General features: G+C 36.2%; 1 protein-coding gene across 7 annotated transcripts in view; it reads right to left on the bottom strand.

The window, feature by feature from the left end:
- SKIC3 (SKI3 subunit of superkiller complex) overlaps nucleotides 1-26,554 on the bottom strand; it is a 155,128-nt gene that overhangs the window by 24,110 nt on the left and 104,464 nt on the right. For all 7 annotated transcript variants that reach the window (XM_049707062.1, XM_049707063.1, XM_049707064.1 and 4 more), the window contains 13 exons: nucleotides 24,267-24,443; nucleotides 24,034-24,178; nucleotides 23,792-23,870; nucleotides 23,641-23,702; nucleotides 23,471-23,527; nucleotides 21,984-22,052; nucleotides 19,865-19,939; nucleotides 18,499-18,640; nucleotides 16,286-16,379; nucleotides 13,604-13,681; nucleotides 11,009-11,133; nucleotides 9,847-9,970; nucleotides 416-637 (listed from right to left, as the gene is read on the bottom strand). In XM_049707062.1, coding sequence (XP_049563019.1) covers nucleotides 416-637; nucleotides 9,847-9,970; nucleotides 11,009-11,133; nucleotides 13,604-13,681; nucleotides 16,286-16,379; nucleotides 18,499-18,640; nucleotides 19,865-19,939; nucleotides 21,984-22,052; nucleotides 23,471-23,527; nucleotides 23,641-23,702; nucleotides 23,792-23,870; nucleotides 24,034-24,178; nucleotides 24,267-24,443 — 1,449 coding nt within the window. The remainder of the gene's footprint in view (nucleotides 1-415; nucleotides 638-9,846; nucleotides 9,971-11,008; nucleotides 11,134-13,603; nucleotides 13,682-16,285; nucleotides 16,380-18,498; nucleotides 18,641-19,864; nucleotides 19,940-21,983; nucleotides 22,053-23,470; nucleotides 23,528-23,640; nucleotides 23,703-23,791; nucleotides 23,871-24,033; nucleotides 24,179-24,266; nucleotides 24,444-26,554) is intronic.

Here is a 26,554-nt window from a genome sequence, read left to right as displayed (position 1 = left end):
CAGTATTTCTAATTTTTTTAAAAAGCTTAAAAATCTTTGTCAATTTGTCAAAAATTATATCTTAAAATTTGCATTTATTGTATTATTAATGAAGTTTCAGATATTTTCTTGTATATTAACCATTTTTATTCCTTCATTTGTGAATAAACTTTTTATGTTCTTAAGAAAAACGAGATTTGGGGCTTAATCTGAAAGATTTTCTGTTCTCTCTTTACCAACTGAATTTTTTATTTAAATTGTTAGAGGTGAAATAACGTGGAGTCAGTTACCTGATCCTACGTGCAGTTTCATAAAACCACAACTTGGTTTCCAAATATATATGCTTACCTCATTATATAGTCTTAATAAGGTCCAAACATCAAAGACAACTTCATCAAGTATAACTAGACCCCAAGTTCACAAGTACAGAATTTACCTGTGAACAGCTTTAGATGCTTGTCTCTGCACTGCCACAGTGCGACCTTGCAGTGCATAGATCGCTGAAGTAAGAAGGCACCTCTGATAATCATTGTCTTTCTGTTTGCAGTGCTTCAGTAACTCATTAAGTGCAGCTTTGGACAGTGTTGCATCCTGCATTGCCAATCCTAGAGCACACAGGGCTTGAAGGCTTTCCGTGGTTGGTTCTTTTAAGATAGAGCTGTAAATGTATTTTTAATTGCCTATTAGCCATGAGTACAATAGTCTGTAGCTATTAAAACATACTTAACAGTTGGTAGAAAAAACAATTTACTTATAGATTCACCAAACTACAGTCCGGCTTAAAATAACTATAAAACTAAGTTCCATGGTTTCTAGGAACAGTAATTTCCCTGAATTTCTTTTTTTTTTGGGCTGTGTCAGGTCTTTAGTTATGGCGCGTGGGCTCTGTAGTTTGCGGCACGCAGGCTCAGTAGCTGTGGCGCGTGGCTTAGTTGCCCCATGGCACGTGGGATCTTAGTTCCCCAACCAGGGATCAAATCCATGTCACCTGCATTGCAGAACGGATTCTTTACCACTGGACCACCAGGGAAGTCCCGTTTCCCTGAATTTCTGAAGCAGTTAAAAGTACCAATGGCCTTTGCAGAGCATCAATAGCCAAATTTCCTTTCTGGTCATTTTATGTACGTTTAGAAACAAATATACAGCACAGTCTCTTTGGGTCATAGTTCTAGGTAAATAATTAGAATAATTTCGCTAAAATCTTTAGTTCCAATAAAATCCTAAAAGGTATGAATAATAAAGAAAAATCCTTAACCTAAGTTCTGATTTTTATCATTCGCAAAAAGCTTTTGTCTTATTGTTCTGTGGTATTTGAAACAAGAGCAATATATAATAATTATAAAAACTGTATATCCACCATATTCCAAGTGAGCACATTTATAATTGAAGGAGAATTTAAATTTTGTATGTAAACATCCAGCTTTTTTCTTTTCCTTCTTCAGCCGTGAAATCTGATTTAAGCTTATGGAGGTAAAAGTCAATAATGTTTAGGAATCCTTATTAATTAAAATGAAGAAAACCTGAGCTCTTTATAAACTTAACAGTACTTCTAATAATAATTATGAATGTTGTACTGTAACAAAACATAGGAACTCTGAAAATTTTGTTAAACAAAGTTCATTAAAATATAATATAAATAGCTGTAACATTATAAAATATCACATACCTACCACTACGTCTTTCTATTATTTTGGGGGAGGAGATAACAAGCTGTTTAGAATTTTATTTTGACAAACAGCTACAAAGTCATGAATTTTCATGGGCAGCTCTGGAGTAAACTTAAAGCATCCATAGTAACTCTTTTTACGATAAGGGTTAATAGATGGAGGCATCCAAATATGGAAGAATATCAATTAGTTATAGTCATTTCCATCAATATAAATAAACCACACCATAAGTTGTAACTAAAAAAAAGCAAATAGTAAAATATAAATTCCAATACTAACAACAAAAGAAGAAATTCTAATTTGTGCCTTGGTTCAAAAGAGAACAAACATATACTCTAATATGTATTAATATACAAAATCTAGGGACTTCCCTGGTGGAACGGTGGTTCAGAATCTGCCTGCCAATGCAGAGGACACGGGTTTGAGCCCTGGTCCAGGAAGATCCCACATGCTGCAGAGCAACTAAGCCCATGCACCACAACTACTGAGCCTGCACTCTAGAGCCCACGAACCACAACTACTGAGCCAGCATGCCTCAACTACTGAAGCCGACACACCTACAGCCTGTGCTCTGCAATGAGAAGCCACCACAAATGAGAAGCCCGCGCACCGCAACAAAGAGTAGTCCCTGCTCACCGCAACTAGAGAAAGCCCGCGCACAGCAACGAAGACCCAATGCAGCCAAAAAAAAAAAACAAAAAACAAAAAAAAAAATCTAAATTATTACTGAAATGACTACATCCCATTAAGCTAACACATGCTGAATGCACGGTACCTGCATGTTGTCCTGTACCACGTGCTAGAATTTTACATATAGTTATTTATATCAAAAATTCTATGATGCTGGTAACCAGATTTTTTCCCCTTATGTATTGAACTTATTCACACTCCGCCTAAGCACCGAGGACACTGCTTTGTTCCCAACATGAGAATGCCAAACAAGATGAATAAAGAACAGGTAACTGAATTATTCATAGAAAGGAAGTCAAAGAAAAGAATGCCAAGGGGCAGGAAAGGGAGCAGTCTGCAGTGTTAAGTTTGGAAGATGACATGCAGAGAACCAAAAACAAAGAAAAAAACATAGATCAGATAAAATACCTAGCCCTGGATCCAACAACGCAAAAAAAAGGAGGTAAAGGTTTTCCCTCATAAGAGGAGAAAAGAACAAGAAAATATTCTACTATTTTTCCCCACTTCTACTAATGTTCAAAACAGTTTCATTTACTGTTTTAAACAGTAACCCAAGACTAATCTAATCATAATAATTTGGTGTTACTTTTGCTCTTGATTACTGCAGCAACATATTAGCATCTATGATTCTTTTTCTCAAGCTATTTGCAAATTTGGATATTCTGAACATATATTCACGTTACATGAGTATATCCATGTAAAGTGACAAGATTTTTAAAATTCTGATTGGTCTTCTCAAAATAGCTAAGAGGAGGAGAAAGAACTGCTTATTTATTATACAGGAAAATTACTTTTATCAGGATGGAACAAAAGTATCACCACGAATAAACAAAACCAACGCTTATCGTATAGAAGTCATTCTCAACTAGTACCATCTAGTCATCTCCATCCCCCTAACCTTTGGCACGGGAGCATAATTTGGAGATGTGGAGGCACTTCTTTCATTTCCACAATGATTGAGGAGTGCTGTTAGCATCTAACAGATGGGGGACAAGGATAAGATCTTCCTGCAATGGGGGAAACAATTCTGTACTATGAAGATCTGTACCACTGAAAATGCCAACAGAGCACTCACTGATAACCACTGTCCAATAGCATCCATTAATCATCTCCTGCTTTTTAAGGAATTAATAAGTTCAACATCCCCCCCCCCAACAAAATATTTCGAAAAGTCAAAAAATACCATATATGGCCTCTCTGGTGGCACAGTGGTTAGGAATCCACCTGCCAATGCAGGGGTCATGGGTTTGAGCCCTGATCTGGGAAGATCCCACATGCTGTAGAGCAACTAAGCCCGTGAGACACAACAACTGAGCCTGTGCTCTAGAGCCCGTGAGCCACAACTACTGAGCCTGTGTGCCACAACTATGAAGCCCATGTGCCTAGAGCCCATGCTGCACAACAAAAGGAGCCACTGCGATAAGAAGCCTGCAGAGATTGGAACAAAGATGGTGGAGTAGAAGGACGTGCTCCCACTTCCGCTGGTGGAGGATGGCTCTGTCTCACCGTGAGGACAAGGACACTGGCAGCAGAAGTTCTGGGAAGTACTCCTTGGCATGAGCCCTCCCAGAGTCTGTTATTAGCCCCACCAAAGAGCCCAGGTAGGCTCCAGTGTTGGGTTGCCTCAGGCTAAACAACCAACAGGGAGGGAACCCAGCCCCACCCATCAGCAGTCAAGTGGATTAAGGTTTTACTGAGCTCTGCCCAGCACAGCAACAGTCAGCTCTACCCACCACCAGTCCCTCCCATCAGAAAACTTGTACAAGCCTCTTAGATAGCCTCATCCACCAGAGGGCAGACAGCAGAAGCAAGAAGAACTACAATCCTGCAGCCTGTGGAACAAAAACCACATTCAAAGAAAGACAGACAAGATGAAAAGGCACAGGGCTATGTACCAGATGAAGAAATAAGATAAAACCCCAGAAAAACAACTAAATGAAGTGGAGATAGGCAACCTTCTAGAAAAAGAATTCAGAATAATGATAGTGAAGATGATCCAGGACCTCGGAAAATGAATGGAGGCAAAGATCGAGAAGATGCAAGAAATGTTTAACAAAGACCTAGAAGAATTAAAAAACGAACAAACAGAGATGAACAATACAATAACTGAAATGAAAACTACACTAGAGGAATCAATAGCAGAATAACTGAGGCAGAAGAATGGATAAGTGACCTGGAAGACAGAATGGTGGAATTCACTGCTGTGGAACAGAATAAAGAAAAAAGAATGAAAAGAAATGAAGACAGCCTAAGAGACCTCTGGGACACAATTAAACACAACAACATTCACATTATAGGGGTCCCAGAAGGAGAAGAGAGAGAGAAAGGATCAGAGAAAATATTTGAAGAGATTATAGTCGAAAACTTCCCTAACATGGGAAAGGAAATAGCCATCCAAGTCCAGGAAGTGCAGAGAGTCCCATACACGATAAACCCAAGGAGAAACACGCCAAGACACATAGTAATCAAATTGGCAAAAATTAAAGACAAAGAAAAATCATTAAAAGCAGCAAGGGAAAAACGACAAATAACATACAAGGGAACTCCCATAAGGTTAACAGCTGATTTCTCAGCAGAAACTCTACAAGCCAGAAGGGAGTGGCATGATATACTTAAAGTGATGAAAGGTAAGACCCCACAACCAAGATTACTCTACCCAGCAAGGATCTCATTCAGATTCAATGGAGAAATCAAAAGCTTTACAGACAAGCAAAAGCTAAGAGAATTCAGCACCACCAAACCAGCTCTACAACAAATGCTAAAGGAACTTCTCTAAGTGGGAAACACAAGAGAAGAAAATGACCTACAAAAACCCAAAACAATTAAGAAAATGGTAATAGGAACATACATATCGATAACTAAATTAAACATAAATGGATTAAATGCTCCAACGAAAAGACACAGGCTTGCTGAATGGATACAAAAACAAGACCCATATATATGCTGTCTACAAGAGAACCACTTCAGACCTAGGGACACATTCAGACTGAAAGTGAGGGGATGGAAAAAGATATTCCATGCAAATGGAAATCAAAAGAAAGCCGGAGTAGCAATACTCATATCAGATAAAATAGACTTTAAAATAAAGAATGTTACAAGAGACAAGGAACAACACTACATAATGATCAAGGGATCAATCCAAGAAGAAGCTATAACAATTATAAATATATATGCACCCAACATAGGAGCACCTCAATACATAAGGCCACTGCTAACAGCTATCAAAGAGGAAATTGACAGTAACACAATAATAGTGGGGGACTTTAACACCTCACTTACACCAATGGAAAGATCACCCAAATTGAAAATAAATAGGAAACACAAGCTTTAAATGACACAAAAGACAAGATAGATTTAACTGATATTTATAGGATATTCCATCCAAAAACAGCAGATTACACTTTCTTCTCAAGTGCACACAGAACATTCTCCAGGATAGATCACATCTTGGGTCACAAATCAAGCCTCAGTAAATTTAAGAAAACTGAAATCATATCAAGCATCTTTTCTGACCACAATGCTAAGAGATTAGAAATCAATTACAAGGAAAAAAACATAAAAAACACAAACACATGGAGGCTGAACAATATGTTACTAAATAACCAAGAGATCACTGAAGAAATCAAAGAGGAAATCAAAAAATACCTAGAGACAAATGACAATGAAAACATGACAATCCAAAACCTATAGGATGCAGCAAAAGCAGTTCTAAGAGGGACGTTTATAGCTATACAAGCCTACCTCAAGAAACAAAACTCTCAAATAAACAATCTAACCTTACACCTAAAGGAACTAGAGAAAGAAGAACAAACAAAACCTAAAGTTAGCAGAAGGAAAGAAATCATAAAGATCAGAGCAGAAATAAATGAAATAGAAACAAAGAAAACAATAGCAACGATCAATAAAACTAAGAGCTGGTTCTTGGAGAAGATAAACAAAATTGATAAACCATTAGCCAGACTCATCAAGAAAAAAAGGGAGAAGACTAAAATCAACAGAATTAGAAATGAAAAAGGAGAAGTAACAACTGACAGTGCAGAAATACAAAGCATCCTAAGAAACTACTACAAGCAACTCTATGCCAATAAAATGGACAACCTGGAAGAAATGGACAAATTCTTAGAAAGGTATAACCTTCCAAGACTGAACCAAGAAGAAATAGAAAATATGAACAGACCAATCACAAGTAATGAAACTGAAACTGTGATTAAAAATCTTCCAACAAACAAAAGTCCAGGACCAGATAGCTTCACAGGTGAATTCTATCAAACATTTAGAGAAGAGCTAACACCCATCCTTCTCAAACTCTTCCAAAATATTGCAGAGGAAGGAAAACTCCCAAACTCATTCTATGAGGCCACCATCACCCTGATACTAAAACCAGACAAAGATGCTACAAGAAAAGAAAATTACAGACCAATATCACTGATGAATATAGATGCAAAAATCCTCAACAAAATATTAGCAAACACAATCCAGCAACACATTAAAAGGATCATACACCATGATCAAGTGGGATTTAGCCCAGGGATGCAAGGATTGTTCAATATACGCATATCAACCAATGTGATACACCATATTAACAAACTGAATAAAAACCATATGATCATCTCAATAGATGCAGAAAAAGCTTTTGACAAAATTCAACACCAATTTATGATAAAAACTCTCCAGAAAGTGGGTAGAGAGGGAACCTACCTCAACATAATAAAGTCCATATACAACAAACCCACAGTAAACATCATTCTCAGTGGTGAAAAACTGAAAGCATTTCCTCTAAGATCAGGAACAAGGATGTCCACTCTCACCACTATTATTCAACACAGTTATGGAAGTCCTAACTGCAGAAATCAGAGAAGACAGACATAAAAGGAATACAAATTGGAAAAGAAGTAAAACTGTCACTGTTTGCAGATGACATGATACTATACATAGAGAATGCTAAAGATGCCACCAGAAAACTACTAGAGCTAATCAGTGCATCTGGTAAAATTGCAGGATACAAAATTAATATACAGAAATCTCTTGCATTCCTATACACTAATGATGAAAAATCTGTAAGAGAAATTAAGGAAATACTCCCATTTACCATTGCAGCAAAAAGAATAAAATACCTAGGAATAAACCTACCTAGGGAGACAAAAGACCTGTATGCAGAAATCTATAAAACACTGATGAAAGAAATGAAAGATGATACCAACAGATGGAGAGATATACCATGTTCTTGGATTAGAAGAATCAATATTGTGAAAATGACTATAGTACCCAAAGCAATCTACAGATTCAATGCTATCCCTATGAAATTACTAATGGCATTTTTTATGGAACTAGAACAAAAAATCTTAAAATTTTTATGGAGACACAAAAGACCCCAAATAGCCAGTCTTGAGGGAAAAAAACGGAGCTGGAGGAATCAGACTACGTGACTTCAGACTTTACTATAAAGCTACAGTAATCAAGACAGTATGGTACTGGCACAAAAACAGAAATATAGATAAATGGAACAAGATAGAAAGCCCAGAGATAAACCCATGCACCTATGGTCAACTAATCTATGACAAAGGAGCCAAGGCTGTACAATATAGAAAAGACAGTCTCTTCAATAAGTGGTGCTGGGAAAACTGGACAGCTACATGTAAAAGAATGAAATTAGAACACTCCCTAACACCATACACAAAAATAAACTCAAAACGGATTAGAGACCTAAATGTAAGACCGGACACTATAAAACTCTTAGAGGAAAACATAGGAAGAACACTCTCTGACATAAATCACAGCAAGATCTTTTTTGATCCACCTCTTAGAGTAATGGAAATAAAAACAAAAATAAACAAATGGGACCTAATGAAACTTAAAAGCTTTTGCACAGCAAAGGAAACCATAAACAAGATGAAAAGACAACCCTCAGAATGGGACAAAATATTTGCAAACGAATCAACGGACAAAGGAGTAATCCCCAAAATATATAAACAGCTCATGCAGCTCAATATTAAAAAAACAAACAACCCAATCCAAAAATGGGCAGAAGACCTAAATAGACATTTCTCCAAAGGAGACATACAGGTGGTGAAGAAGCACATGAAAAGCTGCTCAACATCACTAATTATTAGAGAAATGCAAATCAAAACTACAATGAGGTATCACCTCACACCAGTTAGAATGGGCATCATCAGAAAATCTACAAACAACAAATGCTGGAGAGGGTGTGGAGAAAAGGAAACCCTCTTGCACTGTTGGTGGGAATGTAAATTGATACAGCCACTATGGAGAACAGTATGGAGGTTCCTTAAAAAACTAAAAATAGAATTACCATATGATTCAGCAATCCCACTACTAGGCATATACCCAGAGAAGACCATAATTCAAAAAGACACATGCACCCCAATGTTCACTGCAGAACTATTTACTGCAGCACTGTTTACTATTTACTATTTATAGTCAGGTCATGGAAGCAACTTAAATGTCCAGAGACAGATGAATGGATAAAGAAGATGTGGTACATATATACAATGGAATAGTACTGAGCCATAAAAAGGAACGAAATTGGGTCATTTGTTTAGACGTGGATGGATGTAGAGACTGTCACACAGAGTGAAGTAAGTCAGAAAGAGAAAAACAAATATCGTATATTAATGCATATATGTGGAACCTAGAAAAATGGTACAGATGAACCAGTCTGCAGGGCAGAAACTGAGACACAGATGTAGAGAACAAACGTATGGACAGCAAGCAGGGAAAGCGGCCGGGGTGTGGGGATGGTGGTGTGATGAACTGGGCGATTGGCATTGACAGGTATATACTGATGTGTATAAAACTGATGACTAATAAGAACCTGCTGTATAAAAAAATAAATACAATAAAAGTTAAAAATTAAAGAAAAAGAAAAAGAAGCCTGCACACAATGAAGAGTAGCCCCTGCTCACTGCAACCAGAGAAAAGCCCACATGCAACAACCAAGACCCAACGCAGCCAAAAATAAAATAAAATAAATTATTTTTTAAAAAATACCATATAAGTAATCACAGATATCAGAGACTGTTATTTTATTAAATTATTCCAAAAATAAAGAAACAGTTACAATTTATATTGGTGTATATACACATTTTTAAAGACTCAACTTTAAATGAACTTTATCAGGTTAACCTGAAAATGAAAGAGGAAAAAAAGTCTCTTTGGGAACTTACGGGGCCAAAAGCAAGCCAGTTAATGACTGCCTTCATTAAAATTTTATGAGCCGAAGATATCAGCTGATCAATTATTGTTTTTAAAAAATAAATAATACACACAGAGTACAGGATGGTTTTGAAGGATTGGATGAATCCAGAATTTAAAATTAAGCCATGATCTCTAGCTCCACCTGTGACTGTCAGTTCAGAACCAGGTGGGTCCAATCCCTTTTGTTCACAAAAATGTTCCTGAAACATTAAGAACTTCATTTTACGTTCCTCCAAATTTTAACCCAATATTTAAGTATCTGGTCATGTCGAGTGTTGATGTCAACTATACATACCATTTAAATAACAATGTCTTGGCTACGTCCATTTTTCCTTGTTTATACTCCGCTATTGCCAGAGCTGTCAAGATATGAGCTTTGTCTTGCTCTGATTCAACAGTAGACAAGGCTCTCTCGTAGGCTGTTACATAGAGTTGGAAACAAAAACAAAACAATGTAAAAGCAATCCTGACTGACAAATGGTGGGATATTTCCTTTCCTAATACTATTTTTTTTTTTTTTTTTTTCCGCAGTACGCGGGCCTCTCACTGTTGTGGCCTCTCCCATTGCGGAGCACAGGCTCCGGACGTGCAGGCTCAGCGGCCATGGCTCACGGGCCCAGCCGCTCCGCAGCATGTGGGATGTTCCCAGACCAGGGCACGAACCCATGTCCCCTGCATCGGCAGACGGACTCTCAACCACTGCGCCACCAGGGAAGCCCACCTAATCCTATTTTTTAAAAGGGTCTAACTAAAATTACATCTTATTGTTCCCTTGCTCTCAAGTGAATGGAATAAAAATTTAGAATATCTAACTTGGTTTAGCTGTTCCAAGGTGATTCTGGGAATATCATTTGGGTTATTATGTGGTATTTCTCAATTTCCTTCTTTAGAATCTATAGGCAGGTTTGAATTACTATCTTCAAAAGAAGTGGAGGTCTAGAGCCATTGAGGTATCACCCACATTCCCATGTACAGACCAGCAACTCCATTAAGCAGTACTTAAAATGAGCTGCACACACATAGGCTGGGCCATATATGTGGAAATGCACTCAATAAGCATTTTTGGAGAAACCAAAATGTATTATTACTAACAATGGTTGAGGTCTTCATTTATCAGAAATGTATATTTAAACACTGTGGAGTAGTAAATACTTGCTTTCAAATGCTACCTTATACATGTACCCTAAGTGATATTGGGTCTGTTTCCTCATCTAAATAATAAAGATAAAATTCAGTTTGCAACACTGCTAAAAAGACTATTCATCATAATAATGTACTAAAGGAAGGAACAGTTAAAAAGTACCTCTTAACGTTCCTGACTTTTAGTCAGATTTTTAATAAACACTGCAACCCCTACCCCCATCTTAATATTACATCTTTCTGTATGTAAGCTCATCATGATTAAATTCTTCTCAGCTCTGGAAAAGTAGAAAGTATCCTTTAAGCAATGCACTTACCTTTGCTGCTCTCTTTATACAGACCCTTCATAAATAAAGCCAATCCAAAACCTATGATGTCTTCTAACTCCTCAAGGGGTGTTGACTTAAAAGCCTGGATAGCTTTATCATATTCACCAATAGAACTAAGAAGCAAAACATAACTTACTTTTAATATCAAAAATCATTTTGGATAATATCATCAAAATTCAGAAATATTATTATACTAAAGCTCTTTTAACAACTTAACCTACTTCATCTACCAGTGTTAAAGCTGTAGAAAAGCCTTATATTAAAATAGAAGGCGTTATCACTTATTTCAAACAGGATGCACTAAGGGGATTTAACTTCACACTTTTAAATTATGTGTGAAAATGAACAGTTCTGCTAAATTACAAACTGCCTTTTTTTTTAAAACAAACTTGAATTAAACTCTGTTATAAAAATAATTTCAAGTTGACTTTGATATAGAACTCTAATTTTTTAAGCTTAATATGTTAGTTAAATATTACCCTATGAGCATCTTTGACAAGCTTAGCAAGTCATAACCAAACCCAGCCTCCGTGTAAACTCTTTATCTGCACATCCATTTTTTTGGAGGGCATATAGATACACTAAAATCCCACAGACAAAACTATACATTATCTTTTCGGCATTTAATAGGAATAAAAGTAAAAATTGTTATGCATGATACTAAAGTAGAATGCTTTTTAATAACAACAAAATAAAAAAACGTGTTTTGTTTACTTAAAAATGAAGAGAGGCTGCCACCACCTGGAACAGACTCACTGAACCTGAGACTCTGATTTCTGGTATCTATCACTATAATCAGAAACTGCTTCTATTTTTAATGTGTTATGAGAAATCTTTTCATAAAACCTTTTTAATCTTGGAGGTGTGGATGGGAGCTAAAAATATAGGCAATGTTTGCTTCTAAAATTAATTTTATGAAGGTGAAAGAATTTTAAAATCCATTAACTCAAATTTTGATAAATATTTAATGAAGGGAAGAGGACTACCTTAGATTGTTTATGGATACATACATGTATTTTTTTAATTAATTAATCTAATTTGTTTATTTTTGGCTGCACTGGGTCTTCGTTGCTGCGCGTGGGCTTTCTCTAGTTGTGGTGAGTGGGGGTTACTCTACGTTGTGATGCACATCCCTCTCACTGCAGTGGCTTCTCTTGTTGTGGAACACCAGCTCTAGGCGCACAGGCTTCAGTAGTTGTGGCATGCGGGCTCTAGACTGCAGGCTCAGTAGTTGTAGTATACGGGCTTAGCTGCTCTGCGGCATGTGGGATCTTCCCAGACCAGGGCTCGAACCCGTGTCCCCTGCATTGGCAGGCAGATTCTTAACCACTGTGCCACCAGGGAAGCCCCCCATACATGTATTTTTAAAGTATTTTTTTTAATGAACACTATCTTCAAACATTTGATAACTTTTGTAGAGAAAAGAATGGAACTAGAGAAGGGCACAAGGGGCTTCAACTTTATTTGTAACTTTTTTTTTTGAAAAAGAAACCTGAAACCTATTAGCAGAATTTTAAGATCTGTTATATCTGAATGGTGACTATTCACTAAATTATGCTCCATACTCTATTGCTATGTTTTGCATGTTTAATATATTTCATAATAAAAACAAATTAAAAAGAAATCAGATGACCTATTTTCAATGGGAGGTATAAATCTTCTTCTAAAACAGTTACATTATATGAAACATCTAACTAAAGAGAACAGATACTTTGCTCCATACAGTTTCTTACAACAAAATGTTGGAACTGACAGAGCTCTATCAACTCCTAAACACAACGATTTAAAAGAATTAAAAGGAGAAGCAATCAAAACAGGGGAAATTTTCTGTCTGTAGATATGATTCAGTTACACGGTTATAAAAGAAACGAACTGGCTACCTCCGATTTCTACTATGTAGCTCCTTAAAAGATGTAGGTACTAATCCCAAAATATCAAACTATAGTTCTAATAATGTGTTTCAAACTGGAACATTCAATTTTGGGGCAGCTCTCAATTTGAGGAATGCCTCCTTGAGCCAAAAGCCTTCCTCCCATTAACACTCCTACTGTCCCAACCGAGTCCTATCCTCTGAAACAATTGGTTTCCAGCCTATTTTTTTTTTCAATCTTTTTTTTGAAGTCGGAAGTCTTCGAGACTCTGAAGAAAGTGATATTGCTCCCTCCCCACCCCCAAAATGCACACATACAAAAATTTTTGTGTACTATCTCAAAAGGGTTTCTGGACCCTTAATCCCACCCCCAGTTTAAGAATATACATCAAATCAGAATAAATTGAATCCTCTTCCAATTAACTAGGCTTCTACTATTAGAAACAGTAACTACCTCTCCTGTCTAGTTCACAAACATCAGTTCTAAACCTCGTCCTCACAAAGGACACTGGGGCTAGGGGTCATTACAGGGACAGGAAACTGTTAACACAGCTTGGTACAGTGGGAATGATGTATCCTGGGGGAATGTCATCATCGTACTCATTCATACACAACCCGCTACTCTGGAAACTGGTCATCACTTTACTAGCCCCACAGCTTTCACCAGAAAAACCTGTTAGGTTCATGAAATTAATGGGAAAAAATATGCTTACCATAACAATCTGCCATAATTTCTTATTGTAACATTATAAGCATCTCTGTCTTCTGCAGTCTGTAACAACAAAATTGCCCTTTAAAAAAAGGACAAGGTATTTTAAATTATCTACGTGCAATAGCATTCTTTTACGCTTCCTCCTTAACTGAATCTACAGATTTTTGTTTTCTTCATTTAATTCTACTAATTATTTAACTAGTTCCATAACAGCTTATTTATATTTTATTAAACTGGTACCACAAAAGCACTTAATAGATTTTAGATTGTCAGGAAAATAATAAAAAGTGACCTCTTAATAAGAGAAATTACTTACCATACTTGAGCTTTAAATATTCCAAAGATTTTAATCTAAACATGGGGAACAACTGGGTTGATGTTTTAAACTTTTGACATATTTGAAGTATACAGAATTTGAAGTACATAGTACACTCTTAAAATTATTTATATACTAGAAGTTTGAGGTAGGAAGCCAGGAAATTGAGTGCTTTCATGTGCGTTTTCCTGCTACATACAGAAAGATATTTAGGCAATAATGAATTCAGAGAAGGGAATGAGTCATCAGGAGTCCCAAGAGGCTTAGAATAACTACACCAACATGCTGACAGGCCATATTTTTACCTTCTCATGCTCAGTCCCCTTTGGGCAAGCAGGGAAATGTCTCAACAACCAAAGCAGTTGGATATTTAATGACTTTTTTTTTTCTGTTAAAGATTAGCCAGGGAGAAATAGCCAAGAAAAGCTTTTAATGCCCCTGATGTTACATGAAAAACAAAAATTTGCCAGAGAAGTCTAAAAGACAGTATTACAGAAACAGTATCATATTAAAGACTGTACCTGTGGTTAGATTTATACCTAATTTGTAATTTCAAGTCTCAAATACTTGTTTAAGGAGAAAACAACAGTGGTGATCAGTCAAGAAAGAGTGGTGTATACCCAAGTGACTATAGAGTTGCCATTTTAAGCAAAGGTATAACCAGTGTTACACTCACAATATTTGTGATTATAATGTATACCGAAAAAAGTAGCAAGCATTCTAAAGCTGCCTAGTTTTCTCTGTTTAAAAATCCTGCTCACTGTTGTATCCTATCAAATTTCTATTTTCTTTACTGGTAACTTTATTGTAACGTTGAAAGAAATAGAATTGTGGGTTTTCATAAACCTCTCTCCACATACACCTGGCAAAATAACTTCTTGATTATACAGCCTCCAGTACCATCTAGTGATTACTTCTTTAACTACAGAGAGATCCATACAAGGATGGCAAAGCATTTGGGACACCTCCATTATTTATTATCTGACAAGGCTTCTTCTAGACATCTGTTTATTTAGATTTAGGGCAGTGATGTGCCTCAGAGGTTAGGCAATCAGGTCTTTTAACTTTTCGTCTAGTACTCATGAGATCAACAGTGATTTTCCTATTCACAGATTGATTAATTTTTTTTTTAATTTTTATTTATTTTTGGCAGCGTTGGGTCTTTGTTGGTGCGCGCGGGCTTTCTCTAGTTGTGGCAAGCGGGGGCTACTCTTTGTTGCGTTGCATGGGCTTCTCATTACAGTGGCTTCTCTTGTTGTGGAGCACAGACTCTAGGTGCATGGGCTTCTATAGTTCTGGCATGCGGGATCAGTGTAGTTGTGGCTCGCGGGCTCTAGAGCGCAGGCTCAGTAGTTGTGGCGGACGGGCTTAGCTGCTCTACGGCATGTGGGATCTTCCCGGACCAGGGCTCGAACCCGTGTCCCCTACATTGGCAGGCAGATTCTTAACCACTGTGTTACCAGGGAAGCCCCACAGATCAATTAATTTGTAGAGAATAAAACTTCAAGTTGATTTCACTTCCTCTCACTCTCCCAGCTGGTCATCTCACTGAAGCACGCTGTCCTTGTTTCTTCAATATACCAAGTCCACTCCTGCTTCAGAGCACTTGTTCTTGCTGTTCCTTCTGCCTGGAATGCTCTTTCCCTGATAACCAAACGGCTTGTGGCCTCGCTTCATTCAGGTCAGGCCTTAATTGCCTCCTTAGGAAACCTACCTCTTAAACCTATCTCAAATTTGCTGCTTGCCTCTCTAGTGTCTAGCCCTTTACTTCGATTTTCTTTCCTAGCAAGTGTTACCATCACAGATGTTTATTAGCTTACCATGCGCCTCCCCTCCACCAGAACATGAGCTCCATGAGAACTGAGCCTGTGTTTGTTTTAACTCACTGCTAAATTGCCACTGCCAAGGACACTGCTTGACACATAGCAGTTTAACAAATATTTACTGAATGAATAAATACGATATAGTAGACATTAAAGTGATTCAAAATAACATGTAATTTTTTCTCATGCCTTAAATCTCATTTCTTCTCTGAATAAACACATGTCTTTAATAATAAAGCGAGACAAACTGTAAAGGGACAGATTTTTCTAAAACCTGAGAGGTTTTCTGGTTTGGTTTTTATTTTTTTTCTCTCTCTGTCTCTCTCTTCCTCTCTTTCTCTCAGGTTGAGCAACAGAAACGAAAATATAGCTGAAAATTTAGAACTGTATCTTTTCATATACAAAATGTAATAATAATAAATAACGAAAGATCAGGAAAAGAATCAGAACCTTTTATTAGTACCTTCTTCATGAAAATGAAACTATATCTTAAAAAGGCCAACTGACAAATAAGGACCACATTTCAATTAAAGGGAGCCTTTACCTCTGGTATGCATCTGCTGCTTCCTTCTTCAGTTGTAGATGTTCATTTAAGTAACCCAACATTGTGAAAGCTGGAGCATAATTCTGAATTCTTTCTGGAAATCCAAAAATATCTTTTCTTTGCATGTGCATAATGGTTGTGTTTGTAAAATATGAGTTTTATTTTAAATTTTTTTCAACATTTTAAACACTAGATTATTTCCTGAGGTGATGGGCATTGCTAAGAATAGTAGTCTGATTTTATCCTGACTATAAAATACCAGTAATCATTTCAGAACTCTTTTAAATTACTGAGTAACATCTATAGTTACATATGGCTTCTACTTATGTTTTAAAGTTTAAACACTTTTTTATTCCCAAAGGTATAACAATTTGAAATCATAGCTCATGTTAAAACGGGTCATTTGAATTGTAAGGAAATCCAGTTCTTTGGCTAGTCACTTAAACCTTCCTGGGATTAAATTTAGCAACAATTTCTCTTGGTGGTTCTGTTCCAATTTCTATGTATTTTTTTAAAAATTCAGTATTGTACTCTAGAAACAGAAGATGATTTGGGCACTTTCAGTGTAGTATTTTGAATTCTAATGTCAAAAAACATCATATATCTACTAACGTGCAAAGGAGAAAGAAACACATCTGATCAACTTGTGTTGGGAAGCAAGCCTTCAAATCTCTTAAACTGTTTAACAGAGTAGAGTATAATCACATCTTATGTGATGGTTAGGTTCTAACTGTCAAAGCATAAGGTAAAAATCACACGGTTAAAATGATTCCTGCAAAATTCTTAGGTCATCACACAAGGAGAAGGTCACCAAACTGAGTCAAATTAAGAGGAGACCCATAACCTTCATCCACTCTCACCCTGAGGCCAACGGTCAGCAGGACAAATGATTTATCTGCATTTTCTCTTGTCCCCCCTCTCTCTTTTCTGCTTCTAAATTAATATTTTTTTGGCCAAGCACATATAATTGAATTTGTTAAATGAATATATGATATGGCTCCACTACAGACTCAAAAACCTAGCTATTTATAACTGTCAGAGACTGTTTGTTGTTCTAGGTATCTGAATTTTGCAGACAGCTAAAAATTTACCTCTTTATGTAAACCCTTCACAAATGTTTCCCATTCTGTAAGGAAACCTATCAATAAAATTTCTGATCATACACTTTCTCAGAGGCTCTAGGTATTCATTAGAGTCATTCATTTGGGCACACTGCATAACATTTTAATGTCCCGAAGTGCTGATGTTTATAAATGAACTGCCTTCTACTCAAGTGCCCCAGGCTCAATGCAGGAAGAGTATTACCATCCTGCATATTACAATGATGAGGCATTTTCTCTTCTGCTTTTCAGTTTATCTGATTCTTCATATTATTCAACTGTCAATATTACTGCTTAAACGCCTTGCTTCTTTATTAGAATTTTGTTGAGGGATAAATAAGATGCTAGTGAAACTAATATTTCTTGAGCATCTAGGATACGCCAGGTACTCTGCATAACATTTTATATATATCATCTCATTAAACCCTAAGGAATAGATACTTTCACCTTGTATTATAGGTAGGAAAACTAAAATTCAATTTGGTAATAAGGCCAAGGTTTCATCATGGCTACTAAGTGGTGGAGCTGAGACTAAACCCAATGTTAGTTTTATTAAGGAAGAAAGTTATTACAATAGATGGTTAATTAAATTTCACCATTCTGTCCTTTTCCTAAGTCTAAACATATTTTTCCAGTATGTTGAAGAAAGATTAGGTGTTAAAGTGGGACGTTAAAGGCACTGGGTTTGGAACTTAAAGCATATTACCTCATTCAATTCTCACATCTCTGCAACCTCAGTATTATTATCTCTACTTCCCAAGATTAACAGAAGTTAAGGCAAGTAAAATACTTGGCCTAAGACTGCAGAGAAAGTAAACAGCAGAGCTAGAACAGCAGCAACTCAGGACCATTAGGCTCCAAAATGCTTCCTACTACAACATGGAAATCACTTCTACCTTGAATCAATAGGTAATAACAATTTTCAGCACTCTTCAAAAATCTTTAGAAAAGTTTAAAAAGCAGAATACTTGGCCGTGGGGTGGAAAGGGCAAATTCATGTCTTAAGGAGCTAATATTTAATTTGGAATTAATTTTAAATTTAATTAATTTAAATTCTTTAAATTATCTCGACAATTATTCATATATCTTGCCATTGTATAACAGGTGCCTTACCTGTGTATTTACTCAAAACCACTTGTGCTGCTGGAATTGCATTCATCTGGAGGATGTTGTATTGGTACAGCTCCGTGTCTCTGTTGCTTTTATCTTGCAATGTTGTACAGACCCAATACGCATAACCTATTGCTCCCTCCGTCTGTAAAAAGGCCAAAGTTAACAAGTAGACACAGGGTAATAAATCTTCCAAGAAAAATTAAGAAATGAAACAATGTACTTCAATACAGTAAATATCACATCTTAGTCTTCTAAGTCAACTGGTAAGTGCCTTTAAATAAAGGGTCACTATGATACAACACAGCTAAGAACATATTTAAATCACTTGCTTCAAACCTAAGTAGAAGAATCAAGCAGGATAAATAAAGGGGAAAAAACAGAGCCCCTCCTGATGGGTTGGTTTGCTTCTTCTCAGCATCATTTCCATAGGTCAAACAAATAATTACCAATCAAAAGAATTCTAAAACACTTTCATAAATAATCGAGAAATGTCAATCAAGTCTAGTATTTATCTCATTTTTTTTTGTATTAATAGTTAACTCCTTTTTATTGCTTAGCATTCCGTAGGTATGGACGTACCAGTTTGTTTGTTTTTTTAACAGCCTTATTGGAGTATAATTGCTTTACATTGTTGTGTTAGTTGCTGCTGTATAACAAACTAAATCAGCTATAAGTACACATATATCCCCATATCCCCTACCTCTTGCATCTCCCTCCCACCCTCCCTATCCCACCCCTCCAGGTGGTCACAAAGCAGGAGCTGATCTCCCTGTGTTATGTGGCTGCTTCCCACTAGCTATTTTACATTTGGTAGTGTATATATGTCAATGCCACTTTCTCACTTCGTCTCAGCTTACCATTCCCCCTGCCCATGTCCTCAAGTCCATTCTCTACATGTGTCTTTATTCCTGTCCTGCCCCTAGGTTCTTCAGAACCTTTTTTTTTTTTAGATTCCATATGTATGTATTGGCATATGGTATTTGTTTTTCTCTTTCTGACTTACTTCACTCTGTATGACAGACTCTAGGTCCATCTACCTCACTACAAATAACTCAATTTTGTCTCTTTTTATGGCTGAGTAATATTCCATTGTATATATGTGCCACATCTTCTTTATCCATTCATCTGTCGATCGTGGTTTTTTTTTTAGAGTCTCAGTTTCTATTCTACATGACTACTTCATCTATTGAATCCCAATGTCATTTCTTCATCAGCTCTTTAATGACAGTTTAATCTGTTTTTTAAGAAAGAATGAAGAGTAGGGACAACTGCTATCATTAACATCTGATACCACTATGTATTCAATTTCTCAAGAAGGACAGTACTTTATTCATTAATGAATCCTGAAGAATGCTCAAATTCTTACATGCATACTGAGTTCTGTAGTGTGCCTGAAGAGATCCATGGTGTCATAACTTCCAACTGTCTCTGCAATTAGAGCCTATAAAAGGAAAAAGGAGGCTCTTAATGTGTTTAAAAGGACTACTACTACTACTATTACTACTACCACTACTCCTACTAACAATAATAATAAATGAAACTCTTTGGAGGAACCAAAGGTTTACTAGCTGTGCTTAAAAGCAAAGTTAACTTCTTTTTCAATCTTGGCTACCGTATTCCCATGGCTCAGAGGACCAGAATGACTTGTTAAATTAGCCCTTAAGCTGACAGATGCTTGCAGAACTCCATTTGCAACCAGGGAGTTAGTGAAATAATCCATGTAAAATTCCTCAGAACACTGATAAAGCTATGCTACCTCCTCCCTTCCCTCCCCCCAATCTATTCATACTGGTATTTGTCTGGATTAGAGTTGTTAATCACAGGGTCCCCTCAGATTCAACTGGAAAGCTTTTAAAAAGGAGATCCTCTCCCCTAGAAATCTAGCTTCCATAGATCTGGGTAGAGTCTCATCATGTTTATTTTTTAAAACTGCCTCAGGATTTTAAATATTATATCTATGCCACTGACTTCATAGATTATGTGATAGTTAAAATTACTTTCAAGCTCATCTATCTTTTATAAGAAAGCAGGGTTTTTTTTTTAGTTATCATACATTACTAATTAAGAAATTAATATTAAGCCACACTCTATTGTTACCATTTTAATTAAATCTACTAATTACCTCCTGAAATAAATTATTTTTAAGAACAGAAATAATTTAAAAATAAGAAAAGGGACTTCCCTGGTGGCACAGTGGTTAAGAATCTGCCTGCCAATGCAGGGGACACGGGTTCGAGCCCTGGTCTGGGAAGATCCCATAAGCCACGGAGCAACTAAGCCCGTACGCCACAAATACTGAACCTGCGCTCCAGAGCCCGCGAGCTACAACTACTGAGCCTGCATGCTACAACTACTGAAGCCCACGCTCTGCAACAAGAGAAGCCACCGCAATAAGAAGCCCACGAACCGCAACGAAGAGTAGCCCCCGCTCGCCGCAACTAGAGAAAGCCCACGTGCAGCAATGAAGACCCAATACAGCCAAACATAAATAAAATTTAAAAAATAAATAAATAAAAATAAGAAAAAAAATACTTAAATGACTCTGATGAGCATCTCAGACCTACTGACCTACAGCAGTGCTACTCAAAGTGAAGGCCCTGGACCACCAGCATCGTCCTCAGTTGGGAGCAGTTATAAATGCAAATTCTCAGGCCCCCTAGGTCCAAAACCTTACATAGAGATTAGTGTAGTAATGCCACTGCTCCCAGATGCTACCACAGCTAATGGCAACAGGAGTTTGCCTTTCCTAACTCTGCATGTTTCACCGATTAACTAGAATCAGACCCAAGAGTCAAAGTATAAGAGAAGATATCTAATCCCTGATTAATGATTTTCTAATAGGGATGATGCTCCCACTAGTCTCTGAACTGAAACAATCAACCACTTACTAATTTATTACAACTTCTCAACTAGACAAGACCTTGGAGGCCACTCAGGCCAATCTCCTTCTTTTTCAGGTAAGAAAAATGAAATCCAGAAGTGATATGTTAAGGTAAAACAATCAGTAAGTGACAGACTCAGACTAGTAACCTGATTCCTATTTGGCAGTACAAAAATCTAAACTTTGCCGGGCGGGGGTGGGGGGGGCACTCATAAACAAGTACCAAATCAAATATGAAGATTTTACAGAAAATGAGAAAACATAATCAAAATGATCTTGTAAATGTTCATTTTTTTGATAAATGTATGTTAACAGAGTTCTAGGTTTATTTTTTAAGAATAATAATGGCAGAATGATGGTGTTCAAAGCCCCTCAAATCAAAGCTTAATCATTACAAGCTGTATGACCTTGGGCATGATACGTGGGATCTTTTAGCTTCAGCTTCCACACACAAAGAGCCTAGCACAGCAACTGGCACAAAGTAAGCCCTCAAATGCTATCATTATTATCAGTGTTGTTTATATTGACACGTTATTTATACCACTTTCTATTAACATGTTAGTTATAAAACAGATTATTAATAACTATATGTTATGTATCTTACTTGTCCAATCCAGCACATTAAATAAGATGGATCAAGGGACTGAGCCATTTTGAAAGCTTCATGAGCTTGCTAGGAAAAAAAGGCAAAAAATAACAAGCCGTTTTATAAACTTTATATTAAAGCACTTATATTTAAAAAGCATAAGAGAATAAGAAAAGCCAGACTTGTAAACATAACTACAAATGAACCTAAAACTTCACTGTTTAAGCACAACTGGCAATGCTTACAACTATGTCTTAAATATAGTCCTGAAAGAGTCCCGGATTCAAAAGATTTCTCTATAGGCTTAGGGATTCTGGTCCTCAATGAAAGGGCACTGTAGGTGTCTGCCTCATAGCCTGCAGAACTTTGAACCAATTACCCATCTATTTGCTAAGTCACAGGTCTGATGGAAATAATTAGAGAAGGCTGAATCTATTCCCCTCTCTTGGAGCTCAACTGGGAAGATAAAAACTACCAACAAGTGAGGTCTGAGACCTGCTACTGGGTGAAAGGAGTGGTCAACATAAATCTGAGCTAAACAGTTAGGAAACTTTCAAGTTACCCCACTTGGACACTTTAAATCATATGCTTTTTTTTCTGCTACAAAGAATAACTTATTATATGCTGCTTTGTATTGTTTTCCATCTATCTATGTGTGGCAGGAAACAGTCTTTTTTTCTCTTAAGAAAGTAAGCTCATGGACAACAACTGCACCACACTACCATAAAACCACATTCGTAGCTTATTAACTAAGACTTATCTTTGTTTAAATTTTAAAGAAATATTTTCACATATTTTAAGATCCAAATTAATATTTTTCTTCATTCTATTTACAATCTTCTAAAGCAATCTCTGCAGTGACTTCATGTATCCCTGAGAATACCACTGAAGCTATTTTAAAAGGATGATATTTAATATACTGGCTGAAACACAAAACAGTACAGATGTGCTATTATATATAGATTTGTGGAAACTTCTAAACATGACCTATAAACATGCTCCCCATTACTGTAGTTCTAATTCTCTATAGACAACTCTTCACGTATGACAATTTACACCGTGGCATGTAAAGGGATTAATATCTGCTAAAGCCAAATCTAAATTACCAAGCAAAGGTTAAATTTAAGTTTCTAGAGAGTACTAATAAATGCCCTTACTTCATCACCCCACCCCCAACACAGCCTACATGGGACTCCTCTTAATGTGTAAAAGATAAAAAGAAACACACCCAAATAATTCATAACAGAATTATTTTAATCTCCAAATGAAAAAAACAACATAATTATAAAACCAGAAATTTCTTGTGACATGAAAAGGGAAATCTTACACATTCATTATTCAATATAATAAAGTGAATGCTATCAATGATCTAGCATATTAGAGAGCATGCTGGATAGATAACAATGTGCAAAGTATTTCTCCACAACAAGTTAAGCTATTATGAAGAGGACATATATAGAAAATGTTCTTTACTTTTAATAGGACAAAACAGACAATATATGTACCTCAATCTTTTCATTTGCAAGGTATAACACTCCCAAGTTGGTCCATGCAACAGCATTCTAAAAAACACACATATACAAAATTATGTCCCTTGTCTACATAGCAGTCTCAGAAAATCATTAACACTAAATTTTGAAGTTATTTTGCATAGACAGAGACACGTAACACTCACAATTTGTTCTGATTGGATTGATTTGATGAAACAGTGCTGAGCAAGGGCATAATTTCTAATACCTGAAAAATACAGATTTCAATAAAACTGAACTTTACTGCCTGAAAACAGGCAATCTTCTAAAAATATTGAAGTGTTACTCAATTCTTACCACTGTAACATGAAACTACACCAAGAGCATTCCAGTATAAGTGATTATTACTGTCAAGTCTCACAGCCTTTTTCAGACACTGAAAAATAAAAGTAGATAAATTTTTCTCAGAATATCAGCATTTATATCAAGGTAAGTGTGGTTTTATGTGAAAACACTACAGAATTTACTTTATCAAAAGCATCTTTCAGAAAAGCCCTTAGTTTTTTTAAAAGTTTATGAAAAATTTCTCAAAACCATACATGCAAAGATTTCTCCAATAGCTCCTGAAGATCATTCGACTTGCTGCCTGTTTCTGCTAGATGTTGTGCTTGGCGATAATAATTAATTCCAAGATCACACCACGTGTTAGATGTAGACATCAGTTTTAATGCACGACCATAACACCTATAGAAATATAAAAGTGAATGTTATATTGTGTTATGATGTTCTAATTCGATTTGAATGTCATCCACTGGCAATCATTGAAAATTACCTTCCTCCAAGATGGAGGAGCTCATATTTCTTTAATACTTGTTTTCCTTCTTTCTGACCTAGGAGGACTCCTAAGACACTAACATTCACTTTAGATAGTGAGACAGCATACAGACTGGTACAAGCATCCCCAACTAGCTTCCAAAGGCAAGACACATCAGCTCGATGCTGCAGAGCCCTAAAAAAAAAAAACGGTGTGATTCTTACAAATTATTTCCAAAACGTATGGCGTTTATCTCCCTCACTACTACATACAATTAAAACAGAAAAAGTATACATACAATTTTGATTTAGTTCCTTAGCTAAATGCAGCAAATGCTTTACTGAATTCCTTCTAGCCATCTTATATCTTATCACCTCCTTATTATGAAGAAAGGAAGAGGGGAAGGAGAAGAAATTGACTATTTTAAGTGACAGAAACTTTGCAAACATTTCTTTGGTACTCTTTATCATTTTTCTTAGAAGCAGCAGAAATCACATAAATAAATCAATAAATTTTCCAGGACCAATTTACCTTTAATACTGAATTTTTTAAATTATGCTTTTTGTGTTTGTCTATTTAAACAAAAAGCAAAGCAGTAAAGTTGGTAACTGTCTCATAGTTGATTATTATAAACTTAAGTTTTGCTTGAAGATCTTCCTTCACATATTAAAAAAAAAAAGGACTAGTAAATATAAAATATATTTGGTAGTCCAAATGATTTTTACTCTCTGAGATCAAGAATACCAAAAATCTAAATATGAGAATGTGAAAAACCGTATTTATTGAAGCAAGAAAGACTCAGTGGACAAGCTCAAAAAGTAAATAAAAATATTAATTACGGTGATAAAGGGCACTTCTTTTTAGAATGAGAAAATCTCAGTTATTCATTTCTCTTCACTTTTCTCTTCTCAAAATCTTACAAATAAAACACAGCAATTTCTCAATTAAGCCAAGTCTCGATAATCAGCTATCACAAACAGCTATGTTGCTGGCAGATGGGCAAGCAGATGGAACATTTTTCATAGCCTTTTCTACTCATGGAGTCCAGCCAAAAATCATTTTTCAATGTCTTCCTGAGAAACAAGATTAATTACTGCAGTCATCACTGAAAGCCCACTGTGAGGATCAGGAGGAAGGACACTATTTGTAGCTCTTTTGCCTAAATATCTTAGTGTAATTTCTAAACTTGACAGCAGGAAAGAAGAAAACAGAGAGGAAAACAGAAAAGAAAACACTGGCAATTTTAGCAACCTAAACTCTTATCTCCTTTTAAGTTCAATGAAAAATAAAATATCTGTAAAGTGAAATAACTTCTATCACCCTTACACTAGAACTGTGGTAGTGTGAACTTTAAGTCTAGAAGTAAAGTAAATATAAATGTGGGAATATCACTTTAAAAGTTTTGTATACCTCCTCATAATTAGTTGTGAGTGTTATCCAGAACAAAATTTCCCAGACTCAGAAAGGCAGTATTTGTAGCTGAAGTATCATCACTCAAAGGTTCACATTTACCCTTAAATACTAGTTCAAACAAATTACACCCCTCTTCACAATACCTTCCTTTGGAAAGAGCTATATGTATTACATAAGACTTGAAAAGTAGCAATAAAAATCAGTGGGAGAAAAGAATGAAGTTTTCATTTCAGATTTGGTTCATGCTCAAAGCAAAGGAATTCTAGAGCAAGCAAATCAACACAACACACAGGAGAGGGCAACTAGGGAAAGAAAGGAAGTGAAGCACAAGAAAGATGTTTAAGAGCAAAAAAATTTAATTCTATGTCTAACTTGAGTACTTTTTAGTCATCTATCACAAATAACACTTCTACCTAACTAATGAATTTAGTTCTATAAAATAACCAGATTTACTGAAATCTTTCTGATTTATTTCTTGTTATTTGACATCACTTTTTTTCCTACACAGATTCTCTCCAGGAGCAATCAGATTGCTCATCTCCCTTCACCTTCAGCCCTACTAATTAGTCTAAAATGGGCCCTGATCACTGAATGTAAAGCCTATTGTGCACCTGAAACCCCATTTTCCAATCAGTTCCAATTAGAGATACTTGCATCTCTAGGTCTCCTGAAAGAGAACAATAACACGTGGTACCCAAGCTGCTGCTCCACTAGCTGACTGCTTCTTCCTTCCCATCCTTCTCTATGCTTCCAGCATGTCAGCTGCTAAAAGCAAGAAATTGTATCTGTTCCCCAGTGCAAAATTAATACAATATGTATGTTACAGAATTAACTGACTAGTCTGTTACTCTTTTATGTTTGAGATTCTGAATTATGATTGCTATAGCTAAAAG

This window comes from Orcinus orca, chromosome 3, assembly GCF_937001465.1.
Source record: "Orcinus orca chromosome 3, mOrcOrc1.1, whole genome shotgun sequence".
In the NCBI taxonomy this organism is placed as follows: domain Eukaryota; kingdom Metazoa; phylum Chordata; class Mammalia; order Artiodactyla; family Delphinidae; genus Orcinus; species Orcinus orca.
Note: the sequence above shows the minus strand (reverse complement) of the source record. Positions and strands in the feature narration are given on the sequence as shown.